The sequence below is a fragment of the Callithrix jacchus genome, chromosome 14 (genome assembly GCF_049354715.1).
Source record: "Callithrix jacchus isolate 240 chromosome 14, calJac240_pri, whole genome shotgun sequence".
Classification (NCBI taxonomy): domain Eukaryota; kingdom Metazoa; phylum Chordata; class Mammalia; order Primates; family Cebidae; genus Callithrix; species Callithrix jacchus.
Window position 1 is genome coordinate 45,392,076 of NC_133515.1, and position 24,752 is coordinate 45,416,827.

General features: G+C 35.5%; 1 protein-coding gene across 10 annotated transcripts in view; it reads right to left on the reverse strand.

The window, feature by feature from the left end:
• Positions 1 to 24,752, reverse strand: part of APLF (aprataxin and PNKP like factor) — a 121,678-nt gene that overhangs the window by 39,784 nt on the left and 57,142 nt on the right. For 4 of the 10 annotated variants that reach the window (XM_078349167.1, XM_054244882.2, XM_054244877.2 and 1 more), the window contains exons 3-6: positions 14,577 to 14,749; positions 5,470 to 5,553; positions 3,943 to 4,090; positions 3,495 to 3,627 (exon numbers count right to left, since the gene is read on the reverse strand). In XM_078349167.1, coding sequence (XP_078205293.1) covers positions 3,495 to 3,627; positions 3,943 to 4,090; positions 5,470 to 5,553; positions 14,577 to 14,593 — 382 coding nt within the window. In that variant the 5' untranslated portion in view covers positions 14,594 to 14,749. Of the gene's footprint in view, positions 1 to 3,494; positions 3,628 to 3,942; positions 4,091 to 5,469; positions 5,554 to 14,576; positions 14,750 to 20,587; positions 20,720 to 24,752 lie in introns of all 10 variants that reach the window. The other 6 variants (XM_054244880.2, XM_054244879.2, XM_054244878.2 and 3 more) reach the window with 2 other exon arrangements.

The window sequence follows — 24,752 nt, forward strand, 5'->3', positions numbered from 1 at the left end:
AGGAATGGAAAACCAAACATTGTATGTTCTCATTTATAAGTGGGAGCTAAGCTATGAGGATGCAAAGGCATGAGAATAACACAATGGACTTTGGGGACTTGGGAGGAAAGGTCAGGGAGTGAGGAATAAAAGACTATACATTGGGTACAGTGTACACTGCTCAGGCAGTAGGTGCACCAAAATCTTAGAAATCATCACCAAAGAAGTTATCCATGTAACCAAACACCACCTGTTTCACAAAAACCTACTGAAATAAAATAATAATAATAAAACAAATATAGTAATGATGATAACAATAAAAAACTGTATTGGCTGAAAAAATGAAAAAGCCTAACAGCAAAAATTCCCCTACGTATAAAGAATTAAACAAAGAGTTAAACTGAGAGACAATCCAGGATAGATTTCAAGGGCATATCAAAAAAGGCAAACAAACAAAAACCAAACATATAAAGAGTAAATTTAGGCGGCTGTACAATGATATGCCTTTGGATATGGGCTTTAAAGTTAGTCAGAGCTAGGTCTTAATTATAGCTCTGGCATTTATTATATGCTCTTGAATAAGTCAAATAACATCAATTAATGCTATTTGTTCTGTTCCTAATGATTCCAAAGGTTCCAACAATCAAGTTAGTTTCAGATAATCTACATAAAGACCAAAACCATAGTTATAGTCCTAAAGCTGCAAAAGACATATGAAAGTTAACCATATCTGAACAAGCTGCAATGCATCCTGCAAATTGATTTTTTAAAATCTCTCACATTGGCCTATTGATCTCCGTCATTTATTAAACAAACAAAATAATTTTTTTTTTTTTTTTGAGATGGAGTTTCGCTCTTGTTCCCAGGCTGGAGTGCAATGGCGCAATCTCGGCTTACTGCAACCTCCACCTCCTGGGTTCAGGCAATTCTCCTGCCTCAGCCTCCTGAGTAGCTGGGATTACAGGCACGCACCACCATGCCCAGCTAAATTTTTGTATTTTTAGTAGAGACGGGGTTTTACCATGTCGACCAGGATGGCCTCGATCTGTTGACCTCGTGATCCACCCGCCTCGGCCTCCCAAAGTGCTGGGATTACAGGCTTGAGCCACCGCACCCGGCCAATTTTTTAAAAAATTAACAGCACCACAGAAGAAGTCTAATTGTTTTAACTTTTAATTAGCAGCATTCAGCTACTGAACTGTTTTAAAATACTAAACTGTCTTTAAAGGAGTACAAAGCAGGCTGGTTGGCATGATATGTAATTTGGAAAATAAAGTCTTATCTTGCAGCACCAATCAGTATGTTAAATTTATTATGTATATTACTTCTAATGTCTGAAACTAGATACTTGATTTTTTATGTGTGTTTATTTTATGATATTGCTATTAAATTTTTATTATTTACCTGAAAAAAAAAAAAAAGGAATTAGGTAACCTAATCTTGCTCTTATACTGTACTTCTCCCACAGTCTTAGTTTATAAAAAGATTACCTGAATCCAAAGACTTTTCTATCTTATTTTGAAGCTTTAGCATTTTAAGTACGTTGTACACATGTAATATTCCAGACCAAGGTCAAATTACTCTCATTATGTATTTTCAAAGTGAAGTGCCCAAAAAGATGCTTCATATTTTATATGGAACATCTATCAAGTGAAAGAAAATGTATCTGAAACAAAATACATGTTGAACTACTATAAGTGGTAGCACAGAAGCAGTTGCAGTGTAAAACAACTCGGAAAGAAAAGGAGTTGTTTGCAGAGACCAGGTCACATTGGTCCAATTTTTGGTCAAGTCTTTCTTTTATCAGAGAAACTGTCCTACTGAGGGAAAGTGCCTGCACCTCCCCACTATCATTCCCCACATCCTTCCTACAAATTGAGGATCAACACATACAGCCAGAGATGTTACTGATAAAAATACATATATATATTAAACATGAATTGTGGGGGTGGGGAGAACTGAAAACAACTGTACTTGAATAAAACTTACTGCAAATCTCCAGATTAAACCACGTCCCCTTTAACACATAACGTATACTATACTTTTCCCATGAGAACACTTTGATCCTAGTATAATCCAAACTAGCGTTAAATAAGATAAATTCTGTGAATAAAATATTTAATCCGAAATGTTAGAAGAATTCTATGACCACTATGCAAAATACACAAAGCACCAAGAGTATAACTTTCCAACTAAAATGTGTATTCATTTGTGCTGTTAATTTTTTTAAAATAATGTTTAAGGTAAAATGGCAAAATAGCATAACTAAACTAATTACTGCAAATAAAATCATTATAAATTCAGGATAAAAAAATATTTAAACTATCTGTAGGCACTGGAGATTGACCAAAGAGGCAGAGTTGAAGAAGCGTCGATGATGAAATTAACTATAACCTATGAGGTTTGTGAACTTGTGACTTTTTTCCTGAGGGCATTCTCCAATTCACTTGTGGCAGAAACCTTACTGGTTTAAATGGTCAGAGCAGAGAGTTTAAGGCTAGAAGAGAGAGAGAGGGGTGAGGGATAAAATCCTGGAGGGAAGGCAGCCTCAGAAGGGGCAAGAGCAAAAAACCTACCTATAAACTTGACCCAAATTCTTGGTTGACTGCTAGACTACATTTGCATGGGGCCAACCCCAGTGACTCAGAGAAAAATGCAGCAGCTAGAAAGTGAAAGAACTACATAGAGACTGCAGCTGTCATCCATAACAGGTGAAACAGTGTAGACTCTGAATCCAGCCAAATTAATTGCTATTACAACAAAAATACTTCTTCTGAGGAATATAACATAATTAAGAGCAATGTATCATCCACAATATCCAATATCGACAGAAAATCACAAGGCACAGAATACACAGGAAATGTGACCCCTATAAAAAACAAGCAGTCAATAAAAAATAAGTCTGAAATGACAAAGTTGTGCACAGATGCAGACTTTAATGCAGCTATTATAAATATGATCAAAGACTTCCAGAAAAATATACAAAAGATTGAATAAATAGAGAATCTTATCAGAGAAACATAAACTATACAAAAAAAACCCAAATAGGAATTTTAGAACTAAAAAGTACAGTAACTAAAATTAATAATTTGCTAAATAGACTTAACAGCAAATTAGAGATGGCAGAAAAAACAATCAGTAAACTTGAAGGTATATCAATTCATCTGGCATTTTTAAACATTAATTTTAAACATTCTTCTTGTGCTGGCCTTTTATCCCAGACATAGCACCAAGAGGTTTCTTTGAAAGTCTTTATTAATATAATTCTAGCACATAATAGCACTTGTTAAATGAAAACAAGTGTTTTAATAAATAGTATAAATGGTATTTGATAAATGGTAATAGCTTATGTTTTAAATTAGACTTCATGTTCACATCTAAAAAACACTAGGCTAAGCTATACACTTATAAAACTCTATCGCTATAGAGACAGTTCATAGATTTTCTTCAGAAAAACTTTCAAATTCTGTTTAATATTTTCTTGAAAGGCAGCATTAGTAGAAACAAAAACCTACCTCCACTGATTGCTGGTACTGAAAGGTTTTGATCACTTAAATGTTCTGCTAACATCCAAGCTGGAAGGATTCTTTTCCTCTCAGCAAGGACTGGCTGCTGCTTACTGAAGTCTCTACATTCACCTAGGAAAGACTAAAAAGACACCTATAAATTACTAAAAATAATCATACATCCTTAATGAATTTGTAAAATATTTGGTTTACCGAATGCTACCATTAAAACACCCATATGCAACTGTATACTGAGTTCATCAAATTTCTTAAAGAAATTAATTATTTCTATTAAATGCTGGACTACTGCCATATTCTCTAGAGCTTAACTTAAAATCAGCAAAAGTTGATAAATGCTAGCAATACTGTCATAATAGATCTAATTTCAGTTGTCTTTTCTGCCTTTATAATAACTTGAAGAACATGTTATCAATGAATGAGATCTCAAATTTCTCACCACACTATTTGTGGTAGTCATCTGGGTCCTGGCTATTTCTGCACTTCCTTCCAGTTGTGAGGCACCAGTAGTCTCATGAGATAAATTAATAACAGGGGATTTTGGTGTTTCATTCAATACATTATCTTCATCAAGCATTTGACTGTTTCTATAAGATAAAATAGAAACTTGTCTTAAATTTTAATACATTTCTGCTGCTTTCAGACTACATCTGAGTTACATCCCTTTTCTCAGACTTAGCAAAAACAAAAAAAAGCAGATTATAGTATACTAGAATCAAAGATATAGACTACAGTATGTTCTTTATTTCCTACCTGCTAGCCATGAAATTCATCAATCTTTCCAAATCATGGGTCTAGAAACCCCAATTACTTATGAGATGTGTGGCAGCCTTCTCTCTCAAGGCTTACAAGCTCTTTATTTGATATTTGTGCAGATAGTCCATAAAAATTAAGACCACCATCCAGCCTTCAGAGAGATCATGTAAACTGCAATGGTGTCAGTTAAGCTAGTTAGACTCTTAGAGAAAAAAATAAATAAAATCCTGAGTTTCAGTTGACACACAGCTGCTACCGAAGTTCAGGCAAGTATTAATAGGGCTACTTATGAAGTATCCCCAAACTGCAGTATAGCTACAAGCCAAATGTTCTGGCACAGGAACATCCATGGTCACATGTGGGACATACTAGGAGAACCAATTACCTCATACTCTCTGCAATATGCAGTAAGGTCATCCAAAGTTGTTGGGTCATTATTATTTATGTGGTATGCATAGACATGATCCAACAAATTTGCCTTTTTGAAAATTTGAAACTATAGACGAACTACTACTCAGAAATAACAAGGAATGAACTATTGATGTGTGTATGAATGCATATGCACCCCAAAGGCATTTTGCTAAGTGAAAGAAGCCAGACACAAAAGACATATTGTATTACTCCATTTATATAACATCCTGAAATGCAAAGCTACAAGGACAGAAACCATATTAATGGTTGCCAGGGATTTGTAGTGGAATGAAGGGACACACTACAGAGAGCCATGAGAGAATATGTGGGGAAATGGAAATGTTCTATATCTCACTCTGGTAGTATTTTAAATGACTATATTATCATTTTTAGTGTATTGAATTGCACTTTCAAAAGGGTTGAATTCTACTGTGTGTAAATTGTCCTCATTAAAAGTGAATTTTTAAAAACTAAGATATAAGATTTTAGAAGTGCATCTAGCTGAGAGGAATCTAATTAATATGCGTTTGTTTTAGTATTTCTTCTTTTTTTTTTTTTAATTTTTTATTGGATTATAGGTTTTGGGGTACATGATCAGAGCATGCAAGACAGTTGCGTAGGTACACACATGGCAGTGTGCTTTGCTTTTCTTCTCCCCTTCACCCACATTTGGCATTTCTCCCCAGGCTATCCCTCCCCACCTCCCCCTCCCACTGGCCCTCCCCTTTTCCCCCCAATAGACCCCAGTGTTTAGTACTCCCCTTTCTGTGTCCATGTATTCTCATTTTTCATCACCCACCTATGAGTGAGAATATGCGGTGTTTCATTTTCTGTTCTTGTGTCAGTTTGCTGAGGATGATGTTTTCCAGATTCATCCATGTCCCTACAAACGACAAGAACTCATCATTTCTGATTGCTGCATAATATTCCATGGTGTATATGTGCCACATTTTTCCAATCCAGTCTATTATCAATGGGCATTTGGGTTGATTCCAGGTCTTTGCTATTGTAAACAGTGCTGCAATGAACATTCGTGTACATGTGTCCTTATAGTAGAACGATTTATAGTCTTTTGGATATATACCCAGTAATGGGATTGCTGGGTCAAATGCAATTTCTATTTCTAAGGCCTTGAGAAATCGCCACACTGTCTTCCACAATGGTTGAACTAATTTACACTCCCACCAACAGTGTAAAAGTGTTCCTTTTTCTCCACATCCTCTCCAGCATCTGTTGTCTCCAGATTTTTTAATGATCGCCATTCTAACTGGCGTGAGATGGTATCTCAATGTGGTTTTGATTTGCATCTCTCTGATGACCAGTGACGATGAGCATTTTTTCATATGATTGTTGGCCTCATATATGTCTTCTTTCGTAAAGTATCTGTTCATATCCTTTGCCCACTTTTGAATGGGCTTGTTTGTTTTTTTCCTGTAAATCTGCTTGAGTTGTTTGTAAATTCTGGATATCAGCCCTTTGTCAGATGGGTAGACTGCGAAAATTTTTTCCCATTCTGTTGGTTGCTGATCCACTCTAGTGACTGTTTCTTTTGCCGTGCAGAAGCTGTGGAGTTTCATTAGGTCCCATTTGTCTATTTTGGCTTTTGTTGCCAATGCTCTTGGTGTTTTGTTCATGAAGTCCTTGCCTACTCCTATGTCCTGGATAGTTTTGCCTAGATTTCCTTCTAGGGTTTTTATGGTGCCAGGTCTTATGTTTAAGTCTTTAATCCATCTGGAGTTAATTTTAGTGTAAGGTGTCAGGAAGGGGTCCAGTTTCTGCTTTCTGCACATGGCTAGCCAGTTTTCCCAACACCATTTGTTAAACATGGAATCCTTGCCCCAACAGAGGCACCGGAGGCAACACAACATACATACAACTATACAATCTTTGATAAACCTGTTTTAGTATTTCTTATACAGTGAATAATTTCCTTCAAAGGCAGCCTTGAATTTCAATGGCAGGAATCAGCCAAAAGAGAAGATTTACTTAGAGTAAATTACTATGCAGCATCACATTTTTTGTTCATTCAGTCAATATTTTTAAAACTTCTACTGTGTGTCACACACTGTGCCAGGTGCTGGAGACAAATGCTTGGAAATGTACGATTGTCAAATCTATAAAAGTTCACTCCACTACGATACCAGGTCCATTTTACTCATAAGTTACAGGTGTACTTCCAAATTATAATTTTTTTCTCAAGTTTTCTTAATATTTAACATGAAAAATATTAAGAAACATTTAAGAGTAGTGTGATAATTTTTCACTTTTCACAAGTGATAGGAATTAAGTAACATCATCAATTCCATTTCTAGTTTATTTTCTATTCCGGCATAAGTCTGAGATGAATTCATACACTCTATAGTCCATATGTAACTTTTATTAACAGTTATCCAGAATAAATGTAATAACAACCTCAGAACAAAATTCTATTTAACATTTTGTTCAAAAAAAGCACAAGTACAAATTGTTCTATTATACCTTTATTTAAATATCAAACACTGTCACTGTGATACATATTTTTATGTTCAAATACTTCTAGGAGCAATCAACTATCACAGGATGTATAAAGCATTATTACAGGATATTTTAAATAAAAAATAAAAACTTGGAAAGTTAAATGTGGTTTAATAAAGGTAATTATCTTTTTTATAATAGCTTTATTGAAAAATAATCCATATAATGATAAATTCATCCTGTTCAAGTGTACTATCCAGTGGTTATTAGTAATGTTAACAGAGTTGTGCAGCCATCATCAATATCTAATTTTAGAACACGTTCATCACCTCATAAAGAAATTCCATATGCATTAGCAGTCTCTTCCCATTGCCTCTTCCTCCTGCTCCTGGCAACCATGAATCTACCTTCTGTCCCTATGAATTTGCATTTTCTAGATATTTCATATCAATGAAATACAGTATGGGGTTTTTCATATCTAGCTTTTTCACTTAGCACGATGTTTTAAGATTCATCTGTATTGTTGCATATATAAGTATTTCATTCCTCTTTATGGCCAGATAATATTCTACTGTATGACTACACAATATTTGTTTATCTATTCAACAGTTGCTGGACAGCTGGGCTATTTCCACTTTTTGGCTATTATGAGTAATGTTGCTGAACATATATGTACAAGTTTTTATGTGGACATAGGTTTTCAATTCTTTTGGGTATATACATAGGAGTGGAAATGCTGAGCCACACAGTAATTCCATGTTTAAACTTTTGAGGAACTGCCAGAGTATGTTCCAAAGGGGCTATACCATTTTTTTTTTTTGAGACGGAGTTTCGCTCGTTACCCAGGCTGGAGTGCAATGGTGCGATCTCGGCTCACCGCAACCTCCGCCTCCCGGGTTCAGGCAATTCTCCTGCCTCAGCCTCCCAAGTAGCTGGGATTACGGGCACGCGCCACCATGCCCAGCTAATTTTTTGTATTTTTAGTAGAGACGGGGTTTCACCATGTTGACCAGGATGGTCTCGATCTCTTGACCTCGTGATCCACCCGCCTCGGCCTCCCAAAGTGCTGGGATTACAGGCTTGAGCCACCGAGCCCGGCCGGGGCTATACCATTTTACAATCCCACCAGAATGTATAATAGTTCAGTTTCTCCACAACCTCACCAATGCTTGTTATTATCTTTTTGATTGTAGCTTTCCTAGTAGATGTGCAGTGGTAGCTCATTGTGGTTTTGATTTGCATTTCCCTGTGACTAATGATGTTGAACATTTTTTCATGTTCTATTGACCATTTGTATACCTTCTTTGTAAAAATGTCTATTCAAATCAGTTATGCATTTTAAATTTGGGTTGTTTGCCTTTGTGTTGTTGAGAATTCTTTAAATATTCTGAATATAAGTCTGTTATGAGATATGTGATTTACAAATATTTTCTCTCATTCTGTGGTTGTCTTTTCACTTTCTTAACTGTGTCCAATTTATCTACTTTATCTTTGTTTGCTTGTGTTTCTGGTGTTATATCCATTGCCTAATGTAAGGTCACAAAGATTTACACCTGTTTTTTTCTAAGAGTTTCATAGTTTTAGTGCTTATATTATATTTAGGCCTCTGATCATTTTAAGATAATTTTTAATATGGTGTACAGCAGGAATCTAATTTCATTCTTTTTCATGGGGCTATCCAGTTGTCCCAGCACCATTTGTTGAAAAGACTATTCTTTCTCCCATTTAATTGTCTTGACGTATTTGTCAAAAACCAACTGACCCTAAATGTAATGGTTTACTTCTGAACCCTCAATTCTATTTATTTGATCTATATGTCTTTCCTTATACCAGGACTGTCTTGATTACTGTAGCTTCATAGTAGGTTTTGAAGTCAAGAAGTGTGAACCATCCAACTTTTTTCTTCTTTTCTAAGATTGTTTTGGCAATTAAGTTACTCTTAAAGTCTTTCAAATATATTCCAAATGTTGTTTAAATATAAGTTATGTATTTTCATATCTTGTATATAAAATATGCTATTACAAATGATCTGGATCTAAAAATACATTTTTAAATAATGATAAATGAATTTGAAATGCATATTATCATACTATCACAACATTTTTCGTCAACATTTTATTGTTTCTTCAATAACAGTAATCAAAATTAGTAGTTATTTATATGGAATCTACGTACATAGATTTTCAACAATTTGAAAAAAAAAGTAATTCAGTATGACAAAGGATTTACTTTACTTTCCTCATAAGTGTCTTAAAATAAATAATCTCCCGAGAGAGGACGTCATACTTCCTTATCAGCAATGAAAATAAGCTACGAAAACAAAATGTTATACTTATCACATTATCACTCAATTTAATATCCTCAGACATTTCATTAATGTATTCAAAAAACCAACACTTACTAAGCACCTACTATTGGGGAGGAAGAATTAATACTAGTGCTTCTATGTGAAATGTGCTATAATTTAATTTACTAAAATATAAAAACAAGCATTCTTTTTATTTGGCTTTCTCTTTGACTTCTCATAAAAGCATGGGTTTTGATACTCCAGGCAGAATAATTTCATAGTTACATATATAGAGAAAAGAGTGCAGAATGAACAACCTAGAACTGACAAGTACAGACTTATATATTCCTTCAAAGTAGGCAATGAGTAGGACTAATTATGCAGAATCTAACTTCTGTATGTAAAAGACATTTTAATATGAGTAAAAGGAAAATCTAAAGAAATGACAAGCTTTTCTGTCGTTGGTTTGTGGTTCAGATCCCTTTCTTAAATTTACAACTGGTTGAAAGAAAAGAATTATCATGGCAAGAGAGTCCTAACAACTTCTACAAAGGATGTAAACTTTCTTCTATTCTTTTTAAATTTCTTAAATATTTCAACATGCAAAAATACATAGAGAATATATGTAGTCTCTCTACATATCTAAGAATATAAATATTTGTGTATCCACCACCCCAATAGAAACATTTTCTCATATTTGCTCCAGATTAATTACAAATATAATTCAAGCCCTCTCCCTGCCGAGCCTCAGTCTTGTTTCTCTCTCCCATTCCTTCTTCAAAAGTAAACATTAGGCTGAATTTGATTTTATTGTTCCCATGCATGTCTTTGTACTTTTATTATTTGTATGTATGTATCCACTATTTTATAGAAATTATATATGTTTTATATGTTTATAACCTTTTTGGGGTTTTTCCCTCAACATTACAGTGGGGAGATTTAGCCATGTTTTAACCTGAGCTCTCTCTTAGTTCATTCTCTTTCACATAATTATAGGACTATTCCAAATTTATTTAGCCTTTCTACAGGTGTTTTCACAATTCAAATGAGTGCTATAGTAAGCATTCTCATACAGAATGAGGTAGTCAGTAAAAGCATCAACTCTGGAAACAGGCTTGAGTTTGGATCCCACCTCTGCCATGTATTAAGTTGTGACCTTGGGCAAGCCTTAAACCTACTATGTCTCAATTTCTTCATCTGTAATATAAGGATATTAACAATACTTAGTCCTCATAGAGATTATTATAAAGATTAAAAAGTTCATACATGTAAAGCTTGTACAACAGTAAGCAGTGTTTTTATGTGACTGACACTGCAAAACAGAGCTAGTTAAAAAACATGAAAATCCCAATGATATCAAGAAATGTCTAAAGTGTATTTCAATGCTTCCAACCTAAGACATAGTCCACTTCTTCTTGCTAGACAGTGGATTCTCCCTCTCTGGAAATCAGGCAGCTGCCTCCTCCAGATAGACATCTCTTATGATGATACTCGAATTCAAAATCTGCCCCCACCTCCCCTCATGGCTTCTAATCTAATATCAGAGTTAACTCATCATTACCTGACTAGAGAAGTACTGTCCTTACTTCAATAGAAAACTAAATATTCACTAAAGAGCTACATGTCCTGGCTACTGGCAAAAACCACAAGAATGTACCTGCGATGGTGTGATATAGTAAGAAACACATATGTTGGTCTTCACTTCTGGTTCCTGGCTGGAACTCCAAAACAGGTGAAAGGACCATCTTTTGTTATTCACAACACGCCCCTTTCAACCACACCTGAATTTATGTTAATGAGGTGACTTTTGGAAAGCCTCTAAAGATGAAGGGCTAGTTTTCAGAAAATCCAATCATATGATTAGAGGGTAGGAACTCCCAAACCACCACCCACCACCTCCAAGGAGGGAACAGGGGCTGGAGACTGACTTAATCTCATTGGCCAATGATTTACTCAATCATGCCTTTGTAATGAAGGCTCCATAAAAATCCAAAAAGACAAAGTTCAGAGGGCTTCCAGGTTGGTGAATAAGAACATGTCCAAGTGCTGGGAGAATGGTATACCCCAACACTCCACTGGAAGAGAAGCTCCTGTGCTGGGGACCCTTCCAGACCTTACCCTATGTATCTCCTCATCTGGCCATTAATTTGTATACTGTAATATAGCATTTATAATAAACCTAGTAGTAAGTAAACTGTTCCTGAGTTCTGTGAGCCCTTCCAGCAAATGACAGAACCCAAGTTTTAAATAGCCTGAGAAAAGTACAGTGCTGTGAAAGTGGGTTTATTTTCAGTTTCATCAACATGAAAAAATTCAAAATTCACTAATCCCATAACCTGCTAACACTTTAAATAAAGTGTGACACTGGCCTTAAAGACACTAGTCTTTCACACTAAGGGAATAAGCTAATTTGAATTAATATAAATAAAATTTAAATAGACATATAATACTTCAAATAAGTTATCAGGCAATGACCATACTTTGTTTCATAAGGATGCATATTTTCCTAATTTTTGAAAAAAGTATGTAATTCTATTATGAAAGTTTATTACAACAAAAAAATCAGTTCTTTACATGTCTCATTTTGACAGCTATTTTAAAACAGCATGCTTCATACATGTATGATAAGAGAAAAAGACTTGAACTTTAAAGTAGTAAGCATTTGGGAGGCAAGGCGGGTAGATCACAAGGTCAGGAGTTTGTGGTCAGCCTGGCTAATATGGTGACACCCAGTCTCTCTACTAAAAATACAAAAATTAGCTGGGTGTGGTGACACATGCCTGTGGTCCCAGCTACTTGGGAGGCTGAGGCAGGAGAATCACTTGAACCCAGGAAGTGGAGTTTGCAGTGAGCCAAGATCCTGTCACTGCACTCCAGTCTTGGCAACAGAGTGAGACTACATCTCTAAATAAATAAATAAAGTAGTAAGCAATAATGAATTTCATTTAACTAAAACGCAACTTCCTGTTTTATTCACTTACATTTAAGCATTTTTAGATATAATTTATATACAAAATGCACATATCTGAAGTGTGAAATTTGATCAGTTTTGACAAATGCATACACCCACATAAGCTGCACCCTTAACAAGACACAGAATAAGTCCATATTTGTTTAAAAGCTGAAACAAAGCCAAACAAAAAGCTCCCTTGTAGCTTCTTCCTAGTCAATCCCCTTGGAAATAACCATTGATTAAATTTCTATTTAACAGATTAGTTTACTTATTACAGAATTTAATATAAATGTAATACTATAATAGATACTGTTTGTGACTTGCTTTTCTTTTTGGTAGATTACCAGGATTTTCTAAATATACAATCATGTCATCTCCAAACAAATACAGTTTTACTTCTTCCTTTCAAATCTGATATATATTATCTTTGTTGTAGTCCCAATCTTAGGCAGAGAACTTTCAACATTTCACTAACAGGTTTTTTGTAGGGAAAAATGTTTCCCTCTTTTCCTTGTTTTCACAAAAATTTTAAAAATCATGAACTGGTGTTGAATTTTGTCAAAATTATTCTTGAGCATCTATTAAAATGATAGTCCTTTAGTCTATTATGCTGAATTGCTTTGATTTTTATATAATAAACTAACCTTATATTCCTTGAACAAGTCCCACTTTGTAATAGAGTATTATCCTTTTTACTCAATTTGTAAATACTTTATTATAAAGAATATTGGTCTGTAGTCTGGGGATTTTTTTTTGTAAAATCTTTTTTGATTTTAGTATCTGAATTACAAAAGCTCCATAAAATGAGTTAGAAAGTATATCCTCTTCTATTTTTGAGAAAAAGGAATAATATTGGCATTTATTTCTTCCTTGTAATTTTAACAGAATTCATTAGTGAAGATCCTTGTGGGAAATCCTTAAATTGTGAATTCAATTTTTTAAATGGATAAGGAATTCATCAGATTTCTATTTTTTCCTGAATCAGTTTTTTTTTAAAAGAAATATGCCCATTTATTTTAGCTGCCAAATTTATTGGCATAAAGTTTTACATAATATTTCCTTATTTTTCTTCTAAGGTCTGTAGTATCAGTAATGATATCATCCCCTCTCCTACTGTTGATATTGATAATTCATGTTTTCTCACTTTTTTCTTGGTAAGCCTTACTAAGTAAAGTACTTACTTTACTGTAGTAAAGGCTGCTTTTCACCAAACCACCCTATAGCTTTACTGATTTTCTTTTCATCTATTTTTTATTTCATTGACTTGTAGTTTTAATTTTCTTTCTTTTTTTTCTATTTTCTTTGGGATTAATTAGTTTTTTGTCTATCCTCCTAAAGTAGAAGCACAGATCACTGGTTTTATAGCTTTCTTCTCTTCTAATACAGGCATTCAACTATAAACTTCCCCCTAAGGACTAATTTACTTGCATCTCACAATATTTTATGCTGTTTTCAATATCACTCTGTTTAAAATGCTTTCTGATTTCCCTATGACTTCTCCTTGACCCAAGGGTAATTTAGAAGTGTGTTATTTAATTTCAAAGTATTTGTAGATTTGTATAGCTATTTTATAGTTAATGATTTACTGACTTAATACCATTGCAATCAGAGAACATACTCTGCATAATTCTGTCCATCTACTTCTATAAGTCTAGTTTATGCATTCTATAATTTAAAAGCAGAAACAAAGCCAAATAATCTTCTAAGACTGACTAAAAAAACCTAGTGTATGAATTTTAACTGTAAGCCAGATATCAGTATATTTATTCTAATATCTCATGTCCTCAGTTTCCCTGTTCTATATTTTCTATTTTTATAAGAAAGAGGAGTTATACAGGTGTAATATACATCAGAAATTAATACCTTAATAAAATTTAAAAAGCTAAAAAAAATGAGGAAAAGGTAGTCAATTTCAAATTAACTAACTGAATACTGTTCGATAGAAAATACATTCTGAATACAATGGTAAAAGACACCACATATGGGAGCAACTGCTATCAAGGCATAGTAAGTTTCGAAAGTCAAATGTTTTCTAGAAACAGATACACATGTGCATGTGCACAAAACACACACATGCACACACACACATTACACACCTAATCTATCTCCAGTTGAGTTTAATGGTTTCTATTGGTTCCTACCAAAGGATTTGTGAGGTCTGAGGAATTAGATTAAAAATAGCATCCTCATTCTCATTTCATCAAGCACTTACCTTAAGGTACATTCCATTTTCACTTCAGTGGGTATAGCGAGAACGCGGAATGTGTATTTGTCAACTAACAAAGAAAAACTATCTCCAGGATTCAAACAGCACCATAGATTTGTCTTCAATGGTACAAGCTGACTCTTCTCTGAAGACTGATAAAAACATGGATTTGTGTGTACCTTAAAAATTTTAAAAGAATATAATTAAATTAAAAAAGAATACAATACAATAATGTCGTAACTCAAAATTATGACAAAAATACAATTAAAAATTTCAGCATAAACTTAGACTAATAAATCTAACTCTTATAAGTACCATAATTATTATTTATATAAGAGAAAATAAGCTATGGTAAACCTCCCATTTCTCCAGGAATCAAAGAAAAAAAGCAAAGTTATCACTTAATTGTTAAAAGAGTCTTCTATTCTGCTTAATAGATACAACTGGATATCACAAGGCGAAACATGAAAAATAATTCTTAGTATGGAAAAACTGAGTCCCTCAACTTCTAGATCCAAAATGCACTAATTCCCTGACAATGGATAGTTTCTTTACCATTTATTTTCTCCTACTAATTTCTTACTACAACTAAAAAATCAGAAACTACAATGCTATGGTTTGAATGTATCCCCCAAAGTCCATGTGTTGGAAATGCCAATCCTAATGCAACAATGTTGACAAGTAGGACCTTTAAAGTGTAATTAGGTCATAAGGAAAATGCCCTCATGAATTTATTAACGGCATTATCACCAGAGTGGATTCATTATCTCAGGAGCAAGTCTGCTATCTTGAGTGGGTTTGTCATAAATGCAAGTTTGGCTCTCTCTTGCTCACTCTCTCATGCATGCTCTCTCTCCATGTAATGCCTTTCACCACATTATAATGCAGCAAAAAGGCTCTGACCAGATGCAGCCCCTGCATTTTAGACTTCCCAACTTCCAGAATGGTGAGCCAAATAAATGTCTGTTCATTATAAATTACCCAGCCTCAGGTATTCTGTTATAGCAGCACAAAATGAACTAAGACATACAGGAAGGAAGATTCTAATCAAGTCTCTCAAGCAAACAATACAGCTTTCTTTCTACCTGAAAGAGGAATCAGCTTACTTGTTTAAATAAAACTCCCACTATGAGGATCATCCTCATTCAAATCACAAGTAGTAAGCAGATCTCAAAGTTAAAACGATTGCAATATCCACTATTTTACATTATGTTTGCCACTATTTCCATGTTAGCAAAGGTAAAAAGAGTTGCTTCCAAAAAAAAAAAGACTTATTAAGAAGTGCCTTAAAAATTCTAACAAGATTCAAGCTAAAATTGGCTATTTCCATAAGTCAAATAGCATTTTTGTCATCAATATCACTGGGTTTTTTAAATAATAAGCTTTAGGATATGACAAAGCAATCTACATAATGCAGATCTTTGGGTTTGTTTTTTTTTAGTACAATCTTATATAGAGCACCTATCTTTATTCCCCTTCCATCTATTTCATCAGTTTAAATGGCACTTTTTCTGGAGACATCACAGCAAAGTAATTACCACCCTGGGAATGGACATATGCCGAGTAATAACAATAACAAAAACTAGAAAGGAGACCGAATGGGACCTGTAACATTTCAAAAGAACAATAAATAATTAAAAATCTTTTCAATCCCTCCCAAAACCAGACCACAGTGAATTTAAAGATTTTTCTGAATATTCAAACTCTTCTTGACACCAAAAAGGGTTAAGGATCCCCAATTGCTTCAATGAGACAATTTTTCTCATTTGCTTTGATTCTAAAAGCAAACAAGGGCAGACAAAATATTTGCAAACCCAAACCCACAGTGATGAAAAGATATAACTACCTACATGAGAGACACATTATTGGTGTGTCCCTTTTAACAAATCCACGGGATTATAAATTCAAACAAATAGAAAATGCTATAACTTTAGAAGAGATGCAAAGGATGCATTTTCCTTGCAAAAAATGGAACTAAAATACAAATAAATTTCCTATAGCTTTCTTTTACAGTTATCATTAAATTTTAAAGAATGATAGATGTATACCCCCCAAAAAACACCTTATTTTTGTGGTTTTTTTAATTTGGAAAACTTTTTTTTTTAAACAAAGTAAGTTGAGAAAAGGCTATTACAGGATTCCAGATATTTCACAAGTATACTTTTAATCTCATGCAAAGAAAAACAATCTCAACTTGGGAACCTTGTGCAATAAAACAAACACAACCACCCAAAGACATACACTTGAGGGTTGATAACAAAAGAAAAAAAGAAAAACAGCAATTTATATGCAGTTATAGAGCTACTGTCTCAATCATCCAAGACCCCAAATGAGTAAGATTTTATTAAAATGAAATAAAAGCACTGACAGCTATGAATTCACCCTGAGGGCATAACCAATCACTGGTGATGCAGTCATTTACAAAGAACATCATCCTCAGGTTGCCTTTATGATGTCTTTCTCCCTGCTGATGCTAGATTGTAGATTAAAGTTAAATGACACATAAAAAAGCTAACATCATCTCCTCAAGAGGTAGCAACATCTCCTCATGCACCATTTCCAAAAACTACTGGAGAAGCAGAGCATTTTTTGTAGGAGAAATATTAGAGGGAAAAAAGACAGAAAGTCATTCAACTCAAAAGTACAAATTAGTAATTGCCCTAATTGCATTCAATTCTCTTTGTCAAAGCTATTTTTTTTATTTGGTGGTAAGTTTATAAGGTAGTTTTCCAAGTTAAAGAAAAGCAAAAAAATATTTAATCACTTATATATAATTTGGGTTATGCAGTATACAGAAGGGACCATCATAAAAAATTTGCTATATTCATTTATGTAATTTTATAAAGATTTTTAACTAAAGTTTCCCTCTCAACATTTTATTACAGTTGTATATATAATTTGCTTTAGTATATCAAAGAATTTGTGATTGATGAGGGAACAGAAAATAAGTGATATTTAACAAACATTAAGATAAAATGAATGAACTAGAAGTCACTTGTCCATCTTTCTGATTTTCAAGATCTTTAAACTTCCATAAACAATTAAAATCAGTTACAGAATTTATCTAAATTTATTTAAATTGCACCTTATAGGTGCAGCTACAATAAGCTGCTGAATAAATAAATCAATCTATTTCAAGATAATGGGCATTTTTATTAAAACTATAATAATATAAACATGTTTATTAGCCAGTCAGGTTTCTAATGTGCAACTCAAGTCTTCAGACCATTTTTCTACTGGATTTTTTATTTTTTTCTAATTGATTAAAGGCATCTGTGATACATTTTGGATAGCACTCCTGATAGAGCTTGAATATTTGTCACTGCCCAAATCTCATGGTGAATTGCAATCCGCAATGCTAGAAGTGGGGCCTGGCAGGAGGTGCTTGGATTATAGGGGCAGATGCCTCATGGCTTGGTGCTGCCTTCAAGATAGTTGAGTTCTCATGAGATCTGGGCATTTAAAGGTATGTGGCACCTCCCACTCTGTATTAGTCTGTTTTCACATTGCTATAAACAACTACCTAAGACTGTGTAATTTATAAAGAAAAAAGGTTTCATTGACTCACAGTTCCATAGCCTGTACAGAAAGCATGGCTGGGGAGGCCTCAGGAAACTTTCATTCATGGTAGAAGGCAAAGGGGAAGCAGGCAAGTTTGATATTGCTGGAGCAGGAGAAAGAGAGAGAAGGGGAAGGGGCTACACACTTTTAAACAACCATATCTCACCAGAACTCACTCACTATCATGAGAACAGCAAGGGGAAAAGTCAATGCCCCCATGATCTAATCACCACCCACCAGGCCCCTCCTCCAACACTAGGGATTACAATTTGACATGAGATTTGGACAGGGACACAAATCCAAACCGTATCACCCTCCCACTCTCTCTCACTTGCTCCTGCTTTCAACATGTGATGTGCAGGTTCCCCCTTAGCCTTTTTCCATGATTGTAAGCTTCCTGGGGCCTCCCTGGAAGCCAAACAGATGCCGGCACCATGCTTCATGTAAAGCCTGCAAAACTGTAGGCCAATTAAACCTCTTTTTATAAATTACCCTGTCTTGGGTATTTCTTCATAGCAACACAAGAATGGCATAATACAGAAAATTGGGAATAGAAGCGGGGCATTGCTATGAAGATACTTAAAAGAGTGGAAGTGACTTCAGAACTGACTAACAGGCAGAAGTTAGAAGAGTTTGGAAGGCTGAGAAGAAGACAGGAAGATGAGAGAAAGTTTGGAATTTCTCAGACTGATTAAATGACCAAATGATCGGCAAATTTGTGACCAAAATGCTGATAGTGATGTGGACAATGTAGTCCAGGCTGAGGAGATCTAAGATGGAAATGAGGAAATTATCGGGAACTAAAGCAAAGGTCAAGCATGTTAAGCCTTAGCAAAGAGCTTGGCTGCATTCAGTTGATGTCCTAGGGATATGTGGAAGTTTGACCTAAAGAATAATGATTTAGAGGATCTGGCAGAGGAAACCTCTAAGCAGCAGTGTTCAAGCTGTGGCCTGGCTGCTTCTAACAACCTGCACTCAAATGCATAAGTGAAGAAATGACTTAAAGTTGCAACACATATTTAAATAGGAAGCAGAGTGCAAAAGCTTGATAAATTTGTAGCCTAGTCATATGGCAGAGAAAAAAAAACTTTTTCAGGAGAGGAATTCAAATAGGCTGTGAAGCAACCACTTGCTAGAGATATATGCACATCTTAAAATAAGCCAGGCTGAGTGCAGTGGCTCATGTCTGTAATCCCAATACTTTGGGAAGCTGAGACACGCTGATCACCTGAGGTCAATAGTTCGAGACCAGCCTGGCCAACATGGCAAAACCCCACCTCTACTAGAAATACAAAAAGTTAGCCAGGTGTGGTGGCACATCCCTGTAATCCCAGTTACTTGGGAGGCTGAAGGAGGAGAATTGCTTGAACCCAGGAGGCAGAGGTTGCAGTGAGCCAAGATCATGCCACTACTCCAGCTTGGGCAACAAAGCAAGACTCCATCTCAAAAAGAAAAAAAAAGCCAAGCTCTAATATCCAAGACAATGGTGAAAAGGCCTCAAATGCATTTCAGAGAACTTCATGGCAACGCCTCTTATCATAGGCCCAGAGGCCTAGGAGAGGAGAATGATCTCATGGGACAGTCCCAGGGCCCTGTTGCCCTGCATGGTCTTGGGACAATATTATCCACATTTCCATTGTTCTGGCTCCAGTTACGGCTCAAAGGACCCCATATAGAGCTTAAACCACCACCTTGGAGGATGCAAAACATAAGCCTTGACAACTTCCATATGGTGCTAAACGTGTGGGTGCACAGAGTGCAAGAGTGGTGGATTCTTGGCAGCCTCCACCTAGATTTCAGAGAATGTATGGAAAAGCCTGGGTATCCAGGCAGAAGCCTGCTGTAGCGGCAAATCCCTCACAAGAGAACTTCTACTAGAGCAGTGCAGAGAGGAAATGTGGGGTGGGAGGCCTCAAACAGATCCCCACTGCGGCACTGCCTAGTAGAGCTATGAGAAGAGAGCCACCAACATCCAGACCCGAACATAGTAATCTACCAATTCCAGTCTGTGACAGCAGCCTCAGGGGATGAACCCTGTAAAGCCAGAGGGGTGTAGCTGCCAAAGATCTTGGGAGCCCCCCCTTTGCATCAGTGTGCCCCAGGATAAGGACATGGAGTCAAAGATTACTTTGGAGCTTTGAGACTTACTGACTGCCCTGATGGGTTTTGAACTTGTGCTGGTCCTGCACACCCTTTGTTTTGAAACTGGGATGTTTACCATATGCCTATATCCCCATTGTTTCTTGAAAATAAATAACTTTTGATTTTATAGGCTCATAAATGAAAGAGATTTGCCCTGTCTCAGCTGAGACTTTGGGCTTCTGAGGTAATGCTGGAATGAGTTAAGACTTTGGAAGATTATTGGAAAGGCATGATTGTATCTTGCAATGTGAGAAGGACATGAGATTTGGGAGGGGCCAGGGACAGAATGACATAGCTTGGATATTTGTCCTCACCTGAAATTCATGTTGAATTGTAATCCACAAATGCTGGAAGCAGGGCCTGGTGGGATGTATTTTAATCATGGGGGTGGGCATCCCTCATGGCTTGGTGCTATCTTCGGAATAGTGAGTGAGTTCTTGTGAGACCTGGTAGTTTAAAAGTGTGTGGTTTATTCACAATAGCAAAGACATGGAGTCAAACTAAATGCCCATCAATGCTAGACTGGAAAGAAAATGTGGTATATATACACCATGAATTACTATGCAGCCATAAAAAGGAATAAGATCATGTCCTTTGAAGGGACACGGATGGAGTTGAAAGCCATTATCTTCAGCAATCTAATGCAGAAACAGAAAACCAAACACCACATGTTCTCACTTATAAGTGGGAGCTGAATGATCAGAACACATAGACACACGGTGGGGAAAAACATACGTTAGGGCCTATTGAAGAGTGGAGGGTGGGAACAGCTAATTGATCCTGGGCTTATCAGCTGGAGAATGGAATGATCTGTGCAGCAAACCACCATGACACACAATTACCTATGTAATAAACCGGCACATCCTGCACACGTATCCCTGAACTTAAAAGTCGAAGAAAAAAAAAGTGTGTGACACCTTCCCCTCACTCTCTCTCTCTTGCTCCTTCTTTCGACATGTGACATGCCTGTTCCTCCTTTGCCTTTGGCTATGACTGAAAGCTACCTAAGGCTTCATCAGAAATGTAGCAGATGATAGCACCATGCTTCCTGTAAAGTCTGCAGAACCATGAGGCAATTAAATTTTTTTTTTTTTTTGAGACGGGGTCTCACTCTATCTCCCAGGCTGGAGTGTAATTGTGCAATCTCAGTTCCCTGCAATCTCCGTCCCTCTCGGGTTCAAGAAATTCTCCTGCCTCGGCCTCCCAAGTAACCAAGATACAGGCAATACCTACTTTTCTCCCATGTCTAAACATTGCACCACTACACCTGGCTAATTTTTGTATACTAAGTAGAGACAGGGTTTCATCATGTTGGCTAGGCTGGTCTCAAACTCCTGACCTTAAGTGATCTGCCTGCCTCCGTCTCCCAAAATGCTGAGATTACAGACATAAGCCACTGCATCCAGCCTAAGTGTCTCTTCTTTATAAATTACCCAGTCTCAGGTATTTCTTTATACCAATGTAAGAATGGCCTAATACAACTCATCTGCCAATTACATGTGTTTTAAATATCTTCTCCCTGCTGTAGTTATTATTTTCATTACAGTGTCTTTTGATACATAAAATTTCTTAATTTTAATTTAATTGGCTTTTTACAACTGTTTTTATGGTTCATGCCTTCCCTGCCGTACAGTCATAAGGGGTTTCCCCTATATTATATTCTGAGAGTTTTATAGTTGGACTCTCACATTTAATCCACTTGGAGTAGATTTTTGGGTCTTCAGTAGGGGTCTAATTTTTTTTTTCCAAACAGATAACTGTCCCAGGACCAACTACTGATAAAAACTCCTCTTCCCCACTGATATATAATGCTAGCCCTGGCCCAATCAAATTTCCACATATGTAAGTCTAAATCTAAGGCTGCTCTCAGTTCAAAAATGTTATTCAACTGAAGGCACTAAAACTTCTCGTTAAGATCATCAATTAGTTTTAACTTGAAGAAATTTTTTTAAGGAAGAGACACGCAATGCCAAGAGAATCCTGATTTCAGAAACATAGCAACAACAAAATATTACACAGAGTTCAAAAAGCCTGGGTTCTAATTCCCTGTCTAGAATTTGCAGACTATTTAAGATCAGACATTCTCCAGAAGAGTGTGACATTCTAAGTTGTCACAAAAAAAAAAAAGGTACTCAAAAAAGGATAAAAAATATCCACCTTTCTCCAATGTCTAAACATTACATTTATGGGAAAGTTTACAAAATTACACTAAATAATATTTAAAAGATCATAAACAGAGATATAACTTAAATAAATCATTCCAAATTTTAGTTTTATATCTATAGTCTCATGAAGAATTTTTGCTCTAGCTTCTAGTATTATTTCTACTACAGTTTTGGGCTCGAAAGACACTTGCTAATGTCATACACAGTTGTTTTACAATCTGAGTACCATCTAATTAAAGATACAGTAAAAGTGAAGAGTATTTTCAAAAAGGAAGCTTTTTTTTAACTGAACACTGCCAAAATCCCACATAGAAATTTGGCTCACTACATACTGGATACAATTTAACTCAAGATAAGATCTTCAACTAATGAAATCACCTTTAATTTGGGCATAGTTATTTTACATTATTAGTACTATTTTGAATAGCCACAGAAGTACAAAATATATCTGAATAATTTTCAGCCAAGTATAGACACAAATCCAACTAAGTCCCTTCATTAAAGCCAATCTATAAAACACTCTAGTTTCTAAAATATAAACTTCCTTGATTAACACTGACTTATTTTTGATATCCAAAAATTTAATGCCATGTCAATCTTGTTACAAGAAGAGTTTCTTCTTATCACTAAGTAAATAGTGTAAAGAAAAACCCTGATATCTATTGAGTTGTTCACAATTCCACTGCTTAACTTGCTCCCAAAATAAATGTGCTGACATGGACACAGTGGAATAACGACACTAGAGACTCAGAAAAGTGGTAGTGTGAGAGGTGAGTGACGGTTGAGAAATTATCTAATGGGTACAATGTGCACTATTCAGGTGATGGTTACACTAAAAGCCCAAACTTTACCATTTCGCAATATGACCATGTAACAAAACTGCATTGTACCCCCTAAATCTATAAAAATAAAATACAATCATTTCTAAATATGCCGAATTCCTAAAATGAGTTATTCACCATTTATAAATACTATGTTACCATATATTTTCAGATATCAGTGGAGCGAAAACAGAGCTGAAAAAAAAAAGCTGTAACAGGAGTTACAGGTGTTAATCAAGAGCTTGCCTTCACAATAAAGTAAAAAGTAAACTTTCTCACAAATGTGATGTTTAGACATGGGAGAAAGGTAGATCTTTTTTATGCTTTTTCAAGTACCTCTTTTTGACAACTTAGAATTGCTATTTTGAAAAAAGTAAATCTACTGATAACATGTTCTGTTAGAAAAGCAGGATAAAGCCAGGTGCCATGGCTCAGGCCTGTAATCCCAGCACTTTGGAAGGCCAAGGCAGGCAGATCACAAGGTAGGTCAGGAGTTCAAGACCAGCCTAACCAATATGATGAAACCCCATCTCTACTAAAATACAAAAATTAGCCAGGCATTGTGTGCACACCTGTAGTCCTAGCTACTCGGGAGGCTGAAGCAGGAGAATCACTTCAACCCGGGAACCGGAGGTTGCAGTGAGCCGAGATTGCACCACTGCACTCCAGCCTAGGTGACAGAGACTCATCTCGACAAAACAAAAAAAAAGAAAAGGCAGGATACGAATTTCAAGATCTCTCTCTATTCTTTCCTTTAATGTGCTTCAGTAACAACAAAAAACTTATTTTAGGCCATGGTAGTTTATTGGCAGGGTGTTAGAAACTGGGCACCAGAGAACAACATACTTTTGTAAAAATCTATCGTGTTCTCACACCTAGAAATGCCATAAATAATTCTCACCACAGCACTTACTCATGCATTCAACAAATATTAATTAAATACCTACTATGTCTTAGACATTACACTAAACATTAGGGATACAAAGATTAGTCAGATTACTCAAGGACCATATGATCCATTATGTCATCTCAGAAGAATAAGATAGCTGGAGAGAATACAGAGATGAATAACTGATGGTAAATAAAGTGGCTCCCTCCTTCAGGAGTGTTGACTCAGATATTTATTAACACTCTTTCAAGACACTAAGACAATGCAGAATGAAGATGAGATATAAACCTTTTTAAAGATTATTTATTCAAGGTTGAGATAAGGTGAATACAACGTTTTTCAAAAAATTTCCAAATACTAAAATTAAAAAGATGCTTTCCAAATTTGGAAACAGTTCAATATAGGATAATAAATGCAAGTACTAGCTATGTAAAAGAAAGAACTAATAATACAACAGGAGTTGTATAGAACAGATGAAAATATAAATTGGTTTAAAGAGGTTATAAATTAATGAATTTAATTCCATAAAACGTTACCACCGTACTATCTAGTCTAAAATAAATGGACCCTCATACACATATTTCATTCTCCTACACAATAGACT